A 17,723-nucleotide genomic window follows, 5' to 3' on the forward strand; every position below is an offset into this window, starting at 1 on the left:
CTTCCCATTCGTCTGCAAGAAATAAACGGAACGCTTTTTGTCACGTGGCGTTGCCATGGTGAATCGTGTTGTCTTCGCTCAATTGATGATGGCTTTTTAAAGCCGTGATGAACACGCGTAACCTGGAGTAAACTTACTCAGAGTGGATTGAACTGATTGAAACCAGCTGTTCTGAAACAGAAAACTCAGAGTAGCGATTATCTGAGTAAATCAACTCAGAGTTCATATTTTAACTCAGTGTTGCTTGAACCTCCTTATTGAAACGGGTCCCAGAAGGTACTCTATATGTTTGATTATTTTTATTAATTAATTTTTCGCATGGTCTGTGGATTCTGGTGACACATACATTGTGTAATGCATTGTTGCATGTATTTATGCATGAATAAAACGAGAAACGTTTACTTTGCGTGTGTGTGTAATAGAAGCAAAGTTTTTTAATGGGCAATATATAAACAATTAATAACAACACATCTCAGCTGCTCGTTGTTATATTGAATTGCTGTAAGGCTCTTGAAAAAACAACTAGACAAAATAAAACCAGAGAACATGAAACAAAGCTTCATTTTTAAATGCATCTAAAGACATCTGAGTTTTATTGCAGCAAATGTTAGAGTTGTGAAAGTTACGATGCAGCAACAAAAAATAAAACACACACACACAGCAAGTAGGAACGCAGTTAACAGCTTGAAAATAAACGACAAAACAACAACAAATGTGTTCGATTCGATCTTAGAATCATCATCCACTTAAGCTACACAGCAAAAACATTACCAGCGTTTTTGTAAAATGTAATAAGCATAAGCATTTTAGTCTATTGTGTGAATAACATAAACAGTTATGGTACATCTAAACGGGGCATATGACCATTCGGTTGTATTACCTTAACGAAATAATGAATCAGAAAAGCGCTAAAGAAGAGACGACAACACTACATTCCATTTGCTTGTTCGTAGCTGAAAAGGCCACGCCCACCGCGTAACGAGTAGGAATGTTCACACTAACCCCGCCCACTGGAACAGGTTTCACAGAAACTTAATAAATGAAACAACACCTGGAACTATATCTTAAGTTAGCCGAACGGAGAGAAAACACAGACACAGGTACAGTAACATCATGTTATTTTTACTAAAGCATGTTTAAATCAAACTCTGTATCTCTGTTAACATCAAACAACGAGCAACTGTATGTATTAACATTAATAAAGACCGATAGCTTGTGTTACGCAATGTCAACGAATAGACTTTTACTTTAAAGTGCATGTTTAACAGTCACTGTATGTCTAACTTCTTTAATATGATAAAGTTATATAATAAAGTAGGAATGTAACAATATTATTGATATTGTTTTATCGCAATCAATATTATCGTGGTCAAATGACTGAATGATTCGATAGGTCTTCCAGGCCAGGATAGATAATCACATAGATAATGTTAGAAAAATGTTACCTTTGTCAAAGTCGGTCTGGTGCAATTATTTTTGTGATGCACGATAAACGATCGCCCATTAATTGTCATTTTTAATGTTATCGGTATCGGTTAATAAAAAAATTTAGGCCGATATATTATAGCCGATAAATCATAAATCATTTCCGCTGCTATTAGCAAAGCATTGTTAATGTAGGTACAGTATGTAGATACGGTATTTATAAATGTGTAAATTATAGGAACAAAAGCATATTGTTTGAATCAGAATGCTTGAGATCTGTTAGACTCGTGGCTTTTAAGAACATTTATCTAGGTTGCTCGGGAAGAACATCTATCATTTGTTTGTTGAATAAAATATATACCAGAAAAGAATGAAGGTTAAATCATCTTTAACTAGTGTAATGTAGGCTAGGTACATAATTTTCAATATTGCATCAAATATTATACCGTGGACTTTATACCGAGATATTATCATACAGTGGGATTTTGATATTGTAACATCCCTATTAAAAAGTCTTATTAATGTGAAAACATTATTTTATAAAAAACATATAAACTTTATTTTATGTTTATCTTGACAGTTTAGTTCATGTTTACAATAACACTTTACTACAGGTGTGAAAATATGGATCCGTTCTGTTTCATTTAATTGTTTATTTATCATGACACACTTTTTTATTAAATTTACAGACACGCCTGTTTTCTCAAACACATCCAGGAAGTGTTCTTAAGCTGAGATAAAATGGCCAGTATTTCAGTGGATCAGGATCAGTTCATGTGTTCAGTGTGTCTGGATCTACTGAAGGATCCAGTGACTGTTCCCTGTGGACACACTTACTGTATGAGATGCATCACAGACTGCTGGGATAAAGACGATCAGACGGGAATCTACAGCTGCCCTCAGTGCAGACAAACCTTCAGCCCTCGGCCTGTTCTAGGGAAGAATGTGGTGTTTGCTGAAATGGTGGAGAAACTGAAGAAGACCAAACTTTCTGATGTCTGTTACGCTGAAGCTGGAGATGTGGAGTGTGACGTCTGTACTGGAAGAAAACACAAAGCCATCAAATCCTGTCTGATGTGTCTGAAGTCTTACTGTCAAACTCATCTTGAACGTCATGAGGAATTTCTCTCTGGAAATTCACACAAAATAGTGAATGTGACTAGAAAACTGAAGGAGATGATCTGCCCTCAACATCAGAAGCTTCTGGAGGTTTTCTGTCGTACTGATCAGCAGTGCATTTGTTTGATGTGTTTGATGGATAAACATAAAAACCACGACACAGTTTCAGCGGAAGCACAGAGGACGGATGCAGAGGTCTGAACTGAAATCACACACTGTTGTAGACTCTTAATGTTCACACATCATCACATGACTTATGATCTTTACTTTCTATGTCCTTCCAATACACTTGAAGGAGATGCACAGAAAGTTTCAGATGAAGATCCGTCAGAGAGAGAAAGATGCTCAGGAGCTCAGAGACGCTTTGGAGTGTCATAAGGTGATGTGATGAGATGTCTCGCAGTAACACACCCTGTGTGTGTGTGTGTGTGTGTGTGTAACTGTAATGTGTGTGTGTGTGTGTAACAGCGGTGTGCACAGACAGCAGTGGAGGACTGTGAGATGATGTTCACTGAAGTGATGTCATTCATTGAGAGAAGACGCTCTGAGGTCACACAGCTGATCAGAGGTCAGGAGACACCTACAGTGAGTCGAGCTGAAGGACTCTTGAAACGACTTGAGCAGGAGATTGATGATCTGAGCAGGTGCGACGCTGAGCTGGACAAGATTTTACACACAGATCACATCACTTTCCTACAGGTAACACACAGATGTGTGAAGTCTCTTCATTCATCAACATTACACTGACAGTCTAAACAACATCATAAATTGTGTCAGTATGGCTTGTTTTCATGTGAAGTCATGTGTCAGGTTCGATACGGGAAGAACCCAAGTGCAGGCAGCAGTGCATAAGCAGAAGATTTTTATTAATAAAATAAAGCCCACGATGGGGTAAAACAGTAACAAAACCAAAATACAAACAAGAACAAAAGACTTCCTGCAATGGGGCAAAAACGAGAACACAGGATATAAACCTTTCTAGTGAAAGGTAAGACCAAATAATAGTTCACGATCAAAAACAAGGCATGGGATCAATATGGCAAGGTAACAGGATTACAAGACAGGAATGCAATACAAAACGATTCCACCCAGGACAGCAAACGCAAGGGGAATATATAGGGAGACTAACAAAGGATAATTAACAAGGCAGGAAACACTATTGGAAGCTAACGAGAGAACGCACATTATGTTGTGACCGACAATACTGTGTTTCTCTCCACACAAAACACGTGGTACTGTCATGACCAGTGACTAAGGTTCCCTAAGACTAGAAAAACCTGACACCCAGTGGCAGAACCCTGACAGCCAGGGGGCGTCCTTTAAGTGATCATCACTAACAAGACCTGACGGACTGGGAAAATGGCAAAAAAATTACGGGCGGCTGAATCGCCGCTTGGACGGGTGGCTGGATCGCTGGCTCGACTGCAGACTGGACCGCCAGCTCGACCGCAGACTGGATATGCTGCTGCTGAGTGGAACTGGACCCCCTTCTCGGCTACTTCCTCTTAGACCGGCCGAAAGGACATGTCGCCGGCTGCAGAGAGGCGATGGGGGACCCGTTTACCTCCGTTACAGAGGAGTCGGACAGGGAATCCCACGACTCCCTCCGTCTGCACCTGCCACGGAGGTTTGCTGGTGGTTGAGAAACTGGGGATCCTGAGCTCTCCAGGGTGACTACAGCCAGGGAACAGTGCTCCAGGACGGAAACCAGACCGGAACGAGAGGAGACTGGACGGCAACTAGGAGAGAAGCCTTTACCTAGCTCCTCTCGAACATTCAGCCGCTTCACCAAGTGGGGTAACGGCTGATACACCATCTCCTCCCGTTCCGGAAAGGGTGTATGATCGTCTATCCCGGCCACCAGGTGTGCCCAGACCAGCACTTCGGGAACGGACGGCTTCCTGGCCTCGACGTCACGGGCGTAGTCTAGCAAGGGACGCTGGCACTGGGCGGGGAATGGACCTCCTCCAGCGTGGGACTGGAAGGCGATATTTGGGGTAAAACAGTAACAAAACCAAAATACAAACAAGAAAAAAAGACTTCCCGTAATGGGGCAAAAACGAGAACACATGATATAAGCCTTTCTAGTAAAAGGTAAGACCAAATAATAGTTCACGATCAAACACAAGGCATGGGATCAATATGACAAGGCACGGGATCAATATGACAAGGCACGTGATCAATATGACAAGGCACGTGATCAATATGACAAGGCACGTGATCAATATGACAAGGCACGTGATCAATATGACAAGGCACGTGATCAATATGACAAGGCATTGGATCAATATGACAAGGCACTGGATCAATATGACAAGGTAACAGGATCACAAGATGGGAATGCAATACAAAACGAAACGCAAACGCAAGGGGAATATATAGGGAGACTAACAAAGGATAATTAACAAGGCAGGTGAGGGGAATGAAACACTAATGGAAGCTAACGAGAGAACAAGAGGGGCGGGGCCAAAGACGAGACCCGAGAGAACGCACATTATGTCGTGACCGACAATAAGGTGCTTCTCTCCACACAAAAAACGTGGTACTGTCATGATCCTTCCCTAAGACTAGAAAATCCTGAAACCCAGTTGCAGAACCCTGACATCATGATGGTATTTGTGTGTTGTTTGATAGAGTTTTCAGTCTCTCTCTGCACCTCCTGAATCTCCAGACGACATCAGTGTCACTTTCCTCTTTTCTTTTGATGCTGTGAGAGAATCTGTCTGTCAGCTGAGAGACAAACTGCAGGATTTCTGCACACATCACATGAGAAAGATCTCAGGTAAAAATTATATTTATTAATTTGTCAGAATTGTTTTCTTAAGCACATTAAATTTATTTACAACACAAAATAATTTACAAGGCCATGTTACAATGAGGATTTCATCTGCATTTAAGAGACTCAAACCAGTTGAGTGCAGTACCAGAGATGTCCAGTTCAGACAGGATTTTGAGGTTGTACATAGACTATTTGTTGTGGTGGGTTCAAGATCTAGTTAGAAGTTAGAACAAGATCTAGCTGTTTTCCTCCTCTGTGGATGTGAGGGGAGTTGGTCCTGCCGAGGTCAGACCAGGAGAGGAGAGCGAAGTCAGCTGCTAGTGGTTTGTCTAGGTGGGCATTAAAGTCACCCAGCATTGCCAGTGTAGTGCTATCTTCAGTGGATAGAGGACAGCAGCATGTCATGCTCTTCTAAGAGGTTTCCCGGATTACCTGGAGAGCGATGGATGAAAACACAATGTATTTTTGATAGATAAGTGCTGGTAATTGCATGGAATTTGAATGAGGAGTTACTGTAAGGAATTTCCAGGTGTTGGAAACAAGTGAAACCTGTTCCACCTCCTCACCCAGAAGGACGAGGAGTGTGGGGGAAGTTGAAGTTGGTGGAGAGGGCCGATGGAGTGGCAGTGCTCTCTTTACAGATCCATGTTTCAGTCAGTGCCAGAACATTAAGGTTAGACTGAGCCCTACAGCCAGACAAACAGATTCTAGCGAGGGCTAGTGCAGAGGTAATGAAGCTGGTGCTGAGATCTACATTTACATTTATTCATTTGGCAGTCGCTTTGTAGTACCAAGGTGTTGTGTAGAGAGAGTGTGTGTGGACGCTGTTACTGGGAGATTGAGAGGACCGGTGTAAATGTGGATATATCAGTGTCATATAAGAGCATCATGAGGAAGGGACGGGGTCAAGAGTAGTTTTTTTTACAGTGACACATTACTGCAGAGCAATCAGGGGTAAGGTGCCTTGCTCAAGGGCACTTCAGTCATGACCTGCTGGCACTGAGATTTGAACAGTAACCTTCTGATCACAAGCCCAACACTCTAACCCCCAGGCCACAATCTTTAATCTCTGCTGTGTACATTTGTAAGTGCGTCTAAAGAAGACAGTTTAAATGCACTTGAAACACATGCTAGTAGCAAGAAAAATAGACTGTAGGAAAGTAGGGTAAGAAGGATAGGTGTGGGAGAACTCAGTGTTGTGCTGGTGTCACTGGTCGGTGGAGTTGCACAAGTAATGCGTTTTAGGTTAGTCTTCACAAGAGGGCTGCTGCTTCAGAAATCAGTGCTACTAATGTAGAGGCTTCCTAATTGCTTAATGGGTAAGTGATTGATTCAGGACTGAGCCCTCCTACTCAATTAACAGCTCAAGGTCAGCTCAGCTTTAAGTGACTTAAAGTGCTAGGTGAAACACTGGACATCAGACATCATATTAGAAATACACTCCAGTGAATGGACATCCTGATATCATGAGATTAACATTGTTTCTATCTGCTGATTTCCACAGTCACACAGACCATCACTGTCCCCAGGATCAGAGACGACTTCCTACAATGTAAATAACACACAATAACATACACTTCCTATAGAAGAGCATCTTTCTGAACCATGATAAAGGTTATAACAGGGTTCCTGAAATCTACCCCGGAGGGCCAATGCCCTGCAGAGTTTAGCTCCATCCCTGATCAAACACACTGAACAAGCAAATCAAGGTCTTCAGGATCACCAGAATGTTTAAGGGTGTTTTAGAACAGAACAAAAACAGAACACAGGTCAATGTTTTCTGTGGATTTTATTAATTTGGTGCTATTATGCACAGCAGAGTAAACAACACTTGGGTTTACTGTATGTATGTTCCATGCAGGCGGCTTTCTGCTGCTTACAAACAAACTGCTGCTTTCCTTCGTTCTGCTGAAGGCGTTAGCATTAGCCGTTTTATCTAGACATTGCAGGCTTGTGGCTTTGAGTTAAGTCAGTCTCACCGATGTGTGTGTCATGTTCTTAAACAGCACACCTGGAAACAACATAAAGCCCTCTGATCTATGAAGAAAGCTGTCATGTTTATTTCGGAGTCACTGAACATTTATCACAAGTAACAAATGCTGATTTCTTAAAAGTATGCTAGGTTCATGGTATAAACTCATAAGCGTTATCGGAGAGACATTTCCACAGCCATAAACAAGAGGCGAACATGAAACAAAATGTGATTGGTTGCTTGATCTGTCAGACCAAATGGCCTCTTAGGCGGTCCTTAAACTTATAGCGGTCAAGGTTATAGTAACTAGTAACTGAGTTAAAATCGGCTCTTCGGGACAGTCATTCATACATTAAAGAGTCAATGAAGAGTTCAGATATGAGACAAGGATCAGATGTTAATATTCATGTTTTAATTCATCATTCTGTAATTTGTTTTTTCTTCATCAGATTCTCATCAGTTGACTCTGGATCTAAACACAGTGAATAATAATATCCGTCTGTCTGAGAGAAACAGAAAGATCACATACACTGGAACACTCCAGAAGTATCCTGATCATCCAGACAGATTTGATGTGTGGTGTCAGGTGTTGTGTAGAGAGAGTGTGTGTGGACGCTGTTACTGGGAGATTGATTGGACCGGTGTAAATGTGGATATATCAGTGTCATATAAGAGCATCATGAAGAAGGGACGTGGTCAAGAGTGTTTGTTTGGATGTAATGATCAGTCCTGGAGTTTGATCTGTCGTGACTCCAGTTACTCATTCAGACACAATAAGATCAGGACTGATCTCCCTGTAAAGCCCCGATCTGATAGAATAGGAGTGTATGTGGATGAGAGAGCAGGAATTCTGTCCTTCTACAGCGTCTCTGAAACAATGACACTCATCCACAGCATCCGCACCGCATTCAGTCAACCTCTTTATCCTGGATTTAGAGTTAATATGAATTCATCAGTGGAACTGTGTGATTTATAAATTATAGAGAGATTCCACACGACACAGATTTAGACTGAATGGTGAATTATAATCTGACTATGAGATAAATCCACAAACGCTTTTAGTTTAAAGTGTGAAATTAAAAGAATTGACATTGAACATTTATTATATTACTATTAAAATCTCCCTTCACGTGGTTTTATGTTATAAACATATTTATTATTGTTCTTGTCCAGAACACGGGTCAATATTTCGTTGGAGCCCATACCTTATGATCTGTGTTTGCTATGTGTTCTTCAGTCTTGTGTTTGTCCATGGTTTGTTTTCTGTGTGTTATGTGCTTTTGTCATGATTCTGCTGCATCATGTCATGTTTCTAAGTATAGTGGCTGGATCATGACAGAACCTCATGTTTAATGTGGAGAGAGGCAATTATTGTTGTAATTGCCTTCCATACGCTCTCTCCAGGTCTTGTCTAAGTTCCCATCCTCTCGTTATTGATTAATGCCCTACACATGTTTCCCTCTTGATTTGCTCCCTTACTTAATGCCCTTGTGTCTTCTGTCTTGTGCTGGTTCATTGTGGTTCGTGTGTTGAGTTCATGTGTCCTGTTAGTTTAGTTATTTGTTGTTCATGTTTAAAGTTTATTGTAGTCTTGTTAAAGTGTAGTTAGTTTTAATCCTGTCTTGTTATTGTACCCTTGTCATGTTTTGTTATGTTACCCCACGTGGGTCTTTGTTTTATTATTTATTAAATTATCTGTTAACCCCTTGCCCGCTGTCTGCACCTGGGTCCTCACTCTGTGTCTCACCACGAGAACCATGACAGAATGAACCAGCCATAATCGGACCCAGCAGACAGAGAGATCGTTGTGGCAGCAGTAGAGGCTGCCGGGTTCCCCGCCAGGGTTAGAGGCTGCCGGACTCCCTTCCAGGGCCAAGAACGCCGGACTCCCTTCCTGAGTCAGGGCCGCCGGACTCCCTTCCAGGGTTGAGACTGCCGGATTCCTGCTCGGGGCCGAGGCCGTCGGATTGCCTTCCAGGGTTGAGACTGCCGGTCTTCCCTCCAGGGTTGAAGCTGCCGGAATCCTGTTGCCCGCAACCGATCCCCAGCCAGGCATTCCAGGTCGGTGCAGCTGGGCATTCCAGGTCGGTGCAGCTGGGCATTCCAGGTCGGTGCGGCTGGGCATTTCCGCCTGGTGGAGCTGGGCATTCCTGCCCGGCGGAGCCAGGCATTTCCGCCCGGTGCATGCGGCCATTCCAGCCCAGTGTATGCGGCCATTCCAGCCCAGTGCAACATGTCTGTGTCTGCCGGCTATCCAGTTTGTGTCTGCCGGCGCTATCCAGTTTGTGTCTGCCGGAGCTACCCAGTCCGTGTCTGCCCATGTTTGGACTTCCCTTTGGACTCTTGTGTGCCCCTTACCTTGGACTCTTGTGCTTGCTTGTTTTGATTTGTTTTATCATGTTGATTTGGTTTTGCCTTTGTCATTGTCTGTCTTGTCTTGTTTGTGCCTTGAGGAGCATCAGGTTGCTGCTCCTTAAGGAGAGGCTTCTGTCATGATTCTAGTGCATCATGTCATGTTTCTAAGTATAGTGGCAGGATCATGACAGAACCTCATGTTTAATGTGGAGAGAGGCAATTATTGTTGTAATTGCCTTCCATACGCTCTCTCCAGGTCTTGTCTAAGTTCCCATCCTCTCGTTATTGATTAATGCCCTACACCTGTTTCCCTCTTGATTTGCTCCCTTACTTAATGCCCTTGTGTCTTCTGTCTTGTGCTGGTTCATTGTGGTTCGTGTGGTGAGTTCATGTGTCCTGTTAGTTTAGTTATTTGTTGTTCATGTTTAAAGTTTATTGTAGTCTTGTTAAAGTGTAGTTAGTTTTAATCCTGTCTTGTTATTGTACCCTTGTCATGTTTTGTTATGTTACCCCCACGTGGGTCTTTGTTTTATTATTTATTAAATTATCTGTTTACCCCTTGCCCGCTGTCTGCACCTGGGTCCTCACTCTGTGTCTCACCACGAGAACCATGACAGCTTTTGTGTCTTGGCCCCGCCCTCTCGATTCCTGATTAATCATCATTCTATCATTATAAATTCATGTTCTCCACCACTGCCCTTTCTCTTTTGTTGAATAAAAGAAGATTTGGTGTTACTTTACACTGTTTATAGATTATTATGCAGAGTGAGCAGATACACCTTAAATCATTGCAAAAGAGCAACTCCCCAGATGTCAATCGCACACGGAGAACCTGTGACAAGCAGAAGCCCACAAATTGTGATCATCTCAGAGCACTAATAAGTCAAGAAAGGTTCAATCATCATTCAGGATTTAGCCCAGAAGCTAATATCCAGCATGCCAGAAAAAATTACAGACTGTAATTACACTGTATTACTCTTTGCATAAATTATGCTTTTGCCAATAAACACCTTTAAAACTTTAGATATGTTTATCATCCAGTATACCATAGAAACATGTGGAAAAATTATCTTTATGGCACTGCCATATATTGGCCACGAATTTATAGTTAAAGGTATATTACAAGTACTTCAAGTGCAAACATAATATCTACATAGAATGTTCATAAAAACAAGCATACTTTAACTAATACTTTACTTAGAATACACCTTGAAGTTTTGATCTCGTTAAGATTAGATTAGATTCAACTTTATTGTCATTACACATATACAAGTACAGTGTAACGAAATGTAGTTTAGTTCTAACCAGAAGTGCAATTAGCAAGTGCAGGATATACAGTTAGAATTAATACAGAATACAATATTGAGAAAATATTAAACAGTGATCATGGACTATGAAAATATTTTGCAGTAGGAATGTTCTATGAAAATATGACAATAGGTATGTACTATGAACAATAAATACAGATGACTATATACTATGAACATTAATGTACAGGTGGATATGAACAGATAATAATTTAGACTAAACAATAGTGCAAGTGACATAAGTGTGCATAGATATTGACATTAGCTATTAAAGTTACAATGCAATAGGTGAGTTAATGCAGTTGTTGAAGTAACAGTGCAGTGGATGAGTTAATGTGGTTAATAAAGTTAGGGTGCAGTAGATTAGTTAATGCAGTTATTGAAGTTACAGTGCAATAGATGAGTAGATGCAGTTAATACAGTTACAGTGCAGTTATGAAAGTGGTCCATTAGTGCAAATGAGCATTCAGTTAAATATTTCAGATGTGCAAGTGAGCAGTATAGAGTGCAAATGATGCTGTGCGTGTGTAAACAGTCCGGTAGAGCAGATAAACATGAAGTACTGGTGTGTACAGTTCAGTCATGCATGGCAGCCCTATAGTGCAATGTAAACGATGTTATAGTAGCATTGGAGTTAAAGGTAAGAGAGGTAGTGGAATCATTGGGGGGCAGAGTTCAATAATGAAACAGCTCTGGGAAAAAAGCTGTTTCTTAGTCTGCTGGTTCTTGTCCGGAGGCACCGGAAGCGCCTACCGGAAGGCAGGAGAGTAAACAGTCTATGAGCGGGGTGAGAGGAGTCCTTGAGAATGCTGTGAGCTCGACGCAGACAGCGTTTCTTCTGGATGTCCTCAATGGCAGAAAGTGTAGTCCATGTGATGCGCTGGGCTGTTTTCACAACTCTCTGCAGTGCCTTGCGCTCAGCAACAGAACAGATCCCGTACCAGACTGTGACACAGTTGGTCAGGATGCTCTCTATCGTGCAGCGATAGAAGTTCACCAGGATAGTTGAAGACAGTTGGTTCTTCTTCAGTGTCCTCAGAAAGAAGAGACGCTGGTGAGCCTTCTTGACCAGGCATGAGGGGTTGGTGGTCCAGGACAGGTCCTCCGAAATATGAGTCCCCAGGAACTTAAAACTGGAAACACGTTCAATAGCCATCCCATTAATGTGGATGGGGTCGTGGGTGCCTCCTTTCGCCTTCCTGAAGTCCATGATGATCTCATTTGTCTTGGAGGTGTTAAGGAGCAGGTTGTTGTCTGAGCACCATGTGGCCAGGTGCCGGACCTCCTCCCTGTATGCAGTCTCATCGTTGTTGCTGATGAGACCAATCACCGTTGTATCGTCTGCAAACTTGATGAAGGAGTTAGATCCGTTCACAGGCCTGCAGTCGAGTGTGAAAAGGGAGTAGAGAAAGGGACTCAGTACGCAGCCCTGTGGTACACCAGTGTTGAGGGTGGTGGTGGTGGAGCAGATGTGGCCTAACCTAACAAGCTGAGGCCTGTTAGTCAGGAAGTCCATAATCCAGTTGCAGGTAGGGTTGTTAATGCCTAGGTTTGACGATCAGCTTGGATGGGATGACGGTATTGAAAGCAGAGCTGAAGTCTACAAACAACATGCGTGCATAAGTGTCCTTATTGTCCAGATGTGTGAGCACAGAGTGTCTGTGTGTAGAAACCTTTCCTGGAGTGTAAAGTCTGCCCCCGCAGGCCACACCTTGATGTTCTTCACTGATGGCTTCACACGATTAATGAGCGGTGAGTACTTGGGGGTGAGGAACAAAGAACTATATCTGTATAACAATCAGTATATCTGCATGTTCACTTAAAGAAAGCTTACAAGCATACTTCAAATATATTAGTAGCTTACTGATTTTGAACTTAAATGTGTGCTAGAAGTAATGAACTACTACAATTCAAGTACACCTAAAGAAAAACGACTTACTGGGAGTAAACTTCAAGTGTACTTTCTTAGACTAAACATGTGCTAAATGTATTGAACTGGTAAACATGTTTACTTGTAGTATAGTATAGTACAAACGAAAAACGTAATCCCTTATGGTGGGAATGAGATGTTGTGTAGAACCGACGGATGGTGTTTGATATTGAAAATCGATCAACTCTGATGTACTTTTTAAAAGGCAGGTGAAATTAGCAAATGGCGCGGCACTCACACACTGGTGCCCATTCTTTCACTTTTTGGTCTGAGGAACCTGGGAAGGATACCCGGGTCGCTACAGTGGGCGAAGCCTTGTTGCATAAAGGACACAAGGTCTCGTTCCCTCCATCAGGGAATTGAGGTTACATGTGTAACCAAGACGTTCCCTTTTCCTATATGAAACGCCACTGAGTTTCGCCGTATCACGACCTCAAGCGGCACGGACCTGACTGACCTAGGCAAGCCACAGGTGAGCACTGCCGTAAATTATGATTTCCCAGTGACTGTTGGCTCTTACCAACGGCCGTCACAGACGGGGGCCTTGCTACTTTAGATACGAGATTGCCGCTTGGATGTCACAGGTTCAACCAAGAGTGAAGAATACGTCAGACGAGACGACCCAATGTGGGGGTAACTACGTGTGGAGCATCAGCTCAAGTGACAGAGGTTCACCTCGATGGGGAAACTCGCCTCTTCCGAGCTTTGGTATACGACGTATTCCTGACTCTTGGTTCCCCGCTGGTGAACCTGTGACCTGTGTCTAAAGTAGGAAGGCCCCCATCTGTGACAGCCATTTGGTATATTTGTAACAAGAAGGGATATTAGTGATGGATGGAATGCCTGTACTTCACCCTGTGGGTAAAGTAGGGAGGCAAAAGAGCTCACTAACTCGCCTGGAGAAGGGGAGAAGCCGCTTCACAGGTGTATGCCCAGAAGGCCGTCGCAAAAGTCCAGGTTGTAGCCCAACCCGCAGCTTCTACAGATCTCTGCCAGAGAGGTGCCCTGATCCAGTGCCCACAAGGAGGCTACACCCCGGGTGGAGTAAACTCTCACTGCCAGTGAGCACGGGAGAAAAGCCAGTGTGCCAATCTCTGTTTTGGACAACTCTCCCTGTGTTTAAAGCAGACAAAGAGCTGCTAAGAGCCACCGAAGCTCTCTGTGCAGTTCAAGTTGAGGCGCAAGGTGCATACTGAACACAAGACGGTAGGGGATGGGTCTTCCTTCTGTAGTGGTTTTAGCTGCATGTTAAAATAATGATGAGCTCAGCTCACCACATAAAATTCTCCACCAGATCTATCAAGATCAAATCCATGAACCTAGTTCCAGTCAAGGAATTCATCGCGTGAAGACCGAAGAGAGTAAAGACATCGACTCTACCTGCGCGCGACTCCACTGAGCCCGGGACACCGACAGGGCACTTGAGTATTGCACTTCTTTTGTATTATTATTTTGCTGTTTTGCATCAACACTTGCACTTTTTGTCTTACTTGTTTGCACTAACACTTATTCCTTTATTGTTATCTTAAATGTTTCTTCCTATTTTCTTTCTGCGTCTCTTAAATATGTGTTTTGGTCAGTTGTGGCCTGGGGGTTAGAGCGTTGGGCTTGTGATCAGAAGGTTGCTGGTTCAAATCTCAGTGCCAGCAGGTCATGACTGAAGTGCCCTTGAGCAAGGCACCTTACCCCTGATTGCTCTGCAGTAATGTGTCACTGTATATAAAAAAAAAAAACTACTTGTAAGTCGCTTTGGATAAAAGCGTCTGCCAAATGAATAAATGTAAATGTAAATGTAAATGTAAATGTGTTTTAAAATCCTTTCTGTTATCACAACACGAAAATCATCTGCCGCATGCCGAAGGCGACGCAATGCTAATAACCTTCACAATGTATCACTGCTAGCAACTGCCCCTTCTACTTTCCCAATAGGATTGTGGAACTGCCAATCTGCTGTGAACAAAGCTGATTTCATTACAGCTTTTGTTAAACATTCTGGTCTTTCCATTGTAGCACTTACAGAAACATGGATCAAACCAGAGGACTCTGCCACTCCCGCTGCCCTCTCCCATAACCACACTTTCTCCCACAGCCCTCGCATCACAGGAAGGAGTGGAGGCACCGGTCTACTCATCCCCAAAGACTGGAAATTCAATCAGCTAACACCCTTGTGTGACAACAGCTCCTTCGAGTTTCATGCTGTTACTATCACCCACCCTGTTAAAAGTCATTTTGTAGTTATATATCGTCCCCCAGGTCAGCTTGGACATTTCTTGGAGGAGCTGGATGTGCTTCTTTCATCCTTCCCTGAGAATGGTACTCCCCTGGTGGTACTAGGTGACTTCAACATCCACATTGGAAAGCCACAGGCTGCTGACTTCGTCAACCTGACCGCATCATTTCTCCTCGAGCAGGTTTCCACATCAGCAACCCACAAGTCTGGAAACCATCTAGATCTGATCTTCACAAGGTACTGCTCCACTCATCACTCTAAGGTCACCCCGCTGCACACGTCTGATCACTTCTTCGTCACCCTTGACCTCGACCTCACTGCTCCGGATATCGCTGATGTCTTACCGATGGTCACCTTCCGGCGCAACCTGCGGTCTCTCCCTCCCTCCTGTTTTTCCTCTGCTGTCTTCTCTGCACTCCCCCCCTCTGATGAGCTCTCTCTTTTGAATACAAACAATGCCACAGACACTCTGTGTTCCACGCTCTCATCCTGCTTGGACAACCTATGCCCTCTTGCATCTGGACCAGCCCGTCCATCCCCGTCGGCTCCCTGGTTATCGGATGTACTGCGTGAGCATCGCGCCAGCCTCCGGTCGGCTGAGAGAAAATGGCGCAAGTCAAAAGACCCTGCAGACCTCTCTCTCTACCAATCTCTTCTCTCTTCTTTCTCTGTAGATGTCACCTCTGCAAAAACAGACTACTACCACTTGAGGATCTGCAACTCTCCGGACTCTCGAACGCTCTTCAAAACCTTCTCTGCTCTCCTCTGTCCGCCTGCTCCCGCACCTTCATCGGAGTTAACAGCTGCTGATTTTGCCATCAGCAGCCAGTTCTCTACGCCACCATCTGTCGAACCCGCCCACATCGCTGACACTTGTGTGCTCCCCGCCTTTTCTACTCTGTCTGAAGCTGATGTCTCAAAGGTCATTGGCTCCAACCACCCTACCACCTGCCCACTGGATCCCATCCCCACCCATCTCCTCCAGGCCATCTCTCCAACGGTTGTGCCTGCTCTGACCCACATCATCAACTCTTCGCTCACCACTGGGACATTTCCCACGGCGTTCAAAGAGGCCCGCATCACACCGCTCCTAAAGAAACCCACCCTGGACCCTACACTGCTAGAAAACTACAGGCCTGTCTCCCTTCTTCCCTTCATCGCCAAAGCCCTGGAGCGAATTGTGTTCAATCAGCTCTCCTCCTTTCTCATGCAAAACAACCTCCTGGACAGCAATCAGTCTGGTTTCAAGACCGGTCATTCCACAGAGACTGCAGTGCTCTCAGTCATCGAAGCCCTGAGACTGGCAAAAGCATCATCCATGTCATCTGTGCTTATCCTACTGGATCTGTCTGCTGCCTTTGACACTGTCAATCATCACATCCTCCTGGCTTCTCTCAGTGCTATGGGTGTCTCTGGCATGGCGTTGCAATGGTTTGAGTCCTACCTCTCGGGTAGGTCATTCAGAGTATCCTGGAGAGATGAGGTCTCTGCGTCCCAACAGCTCAACACGGGGGTGCCACAGGGCTCAGTGCTTGGACCGCTACTCTTCTCCATTTACATGACATCCCTCGGCTCGGTCATTCAGAAGCATGGCTTCTCCTATCACTGCTATGCCGACGACACACAACTCTACTTGTCATTTCAACCGGACGATCCGACGGTCGCTGCTCGCATCGCGTCATGCCTGAGTGACATCTCGCTTTGGATGAAGGATCATCACCTGCAGCTAAACCTTGCAAAAACGGAACTGCTTGTGATCCCAGCCAACCCAAAGATTCACCACAACCTTGCCATTCAACTAGGCTCATCAACGATTACACCGTCCAGCACAGCCAGAAACCTGGGAGTGATCGGCTTAACCTCACAAGTCATGTTGCCAGCACCACCCGGTCCTGTAGATTCATCCTCTACAACATTAGGAAAATTAGACCTTTCCTATCGGAGCACTCTACGCAAGTCCTAGTCCAGGCTCTTGTCCTGTCCAAACTGGATTATTGCAATGCGCTTCTGGCTGGACTTCCTGCTTGCACAATCAAACCTCTCCAGATGATCCAGAATGCGGCGGCAAGAGTGGTCTTCAATGAACCGAAGAGAGCGCATGTAACTCCGCTCTTCATCAGGTTACACTGGCTCCCTGTTGCCGCCCGCATAAAGTTCAAAGCTTTGCTCCTGGCCTACAAGACCAACACCGGATCTGCACCATCGTATCTCCACTCGCTAATGCAGATCTATGTTCCTGCCAGATCACTGCGGTCTGCAAAGGAACAACGACTAGTGGTACCATCCCAAAAAGGAAAAAAGTCACTCTCCCGTACCTTCTCTGGATCTGTTCCACATTGGTGGAATGATCTACCAGCTGCTACAAGATCAGCAGACTCGGTTGCCATCTTTAAAAAACGCCTAAAAACGCATCTCTTCCGTCAACACGTCGCTGATTGATTTTTCCTAATTCTCTTCCCTTTCCTTCTTCAAAAAAAAAAAAAAATAAACTACTAACCTCACTATTCTTAGCGTTTTATACTGTGCTAGGCTTTAATGGACTAGTTTGATGCACTTATGTATTTTGTTGCCTATGTTTTTATAATTGCTTTCAATGTTTCCTCATC

The 17,723-nt window shown here is 43.9% G+C and overlaps 1 protein-coding gene across 1 annotated transcript; it reads left to right on the forward strand.

Moving 5' to 3' along the window:
• The first annotated feature begins 984 nt into the window (after positions 1-984).
• On the forward strand, positions 985-10,672 carry LOC306910540 (tripartite motif-containing protein 16-like). Its single transcript, XM_079485133.1, has 7 exons — positions 985-1,100; positions 2,115-2,739; positions 2,840-2,923; positions 3,013-3,243; positions 5,179-5,326; positions 6,828-6,875; positions 7,745-10,672. The coding sequence occupies exons 2-7, from the start codon at positions 2,167-2,169 to the stop codon at positions 8,269-8,271; spliced, it is 1,611 nt and encodes a 536-aa protein (XP_079341259.1). The 5' UTR covers positions 985-1,100; positions 2,115-2,166; the 3' UTR covers positions 8,272-10,672.
• The last annotated feature ends 7,051 nt before the right edge of the window (positions 10,673-17,723 follow it).

The sequence above is a fragment of the Barbatula barbatula genome, assembly GCF_947034865.1.
Source record: "Barbatula barbatula genome assembly, chromosome: 21".
Classification (NCBI taxonomy): Eukaryota; Metazoa; Chordata; class Actinopteri; order Cypriniformes; family Nemacheilidae; genus Barbatula; species Barbatula barbatula.

Bases quoted from the DNA above. Each gene is read 5' to 3' on its own strand.
- LOC306910540 (XM_079485133.1), top strand. From the start codon at position 2,167: ATGGCCAGTATTTCAGTGGATCAGGATCAGTTCATGTGTTCAGTGTGT. The intron at 5,327-6,827 runs GTAAAAATTATA...TGATTTCCACAG, and splicing joins TCACATGAGAAAGATCTCAG to TCACACAGACCATCACTGTC. The intron at 6,876-7,744 runs GTAAATAACACA...TTTCTTCATCAG, and splicing joins CAGAGACGACTTCCTACAAT to ATTCTCATCAGTTGACTCTG.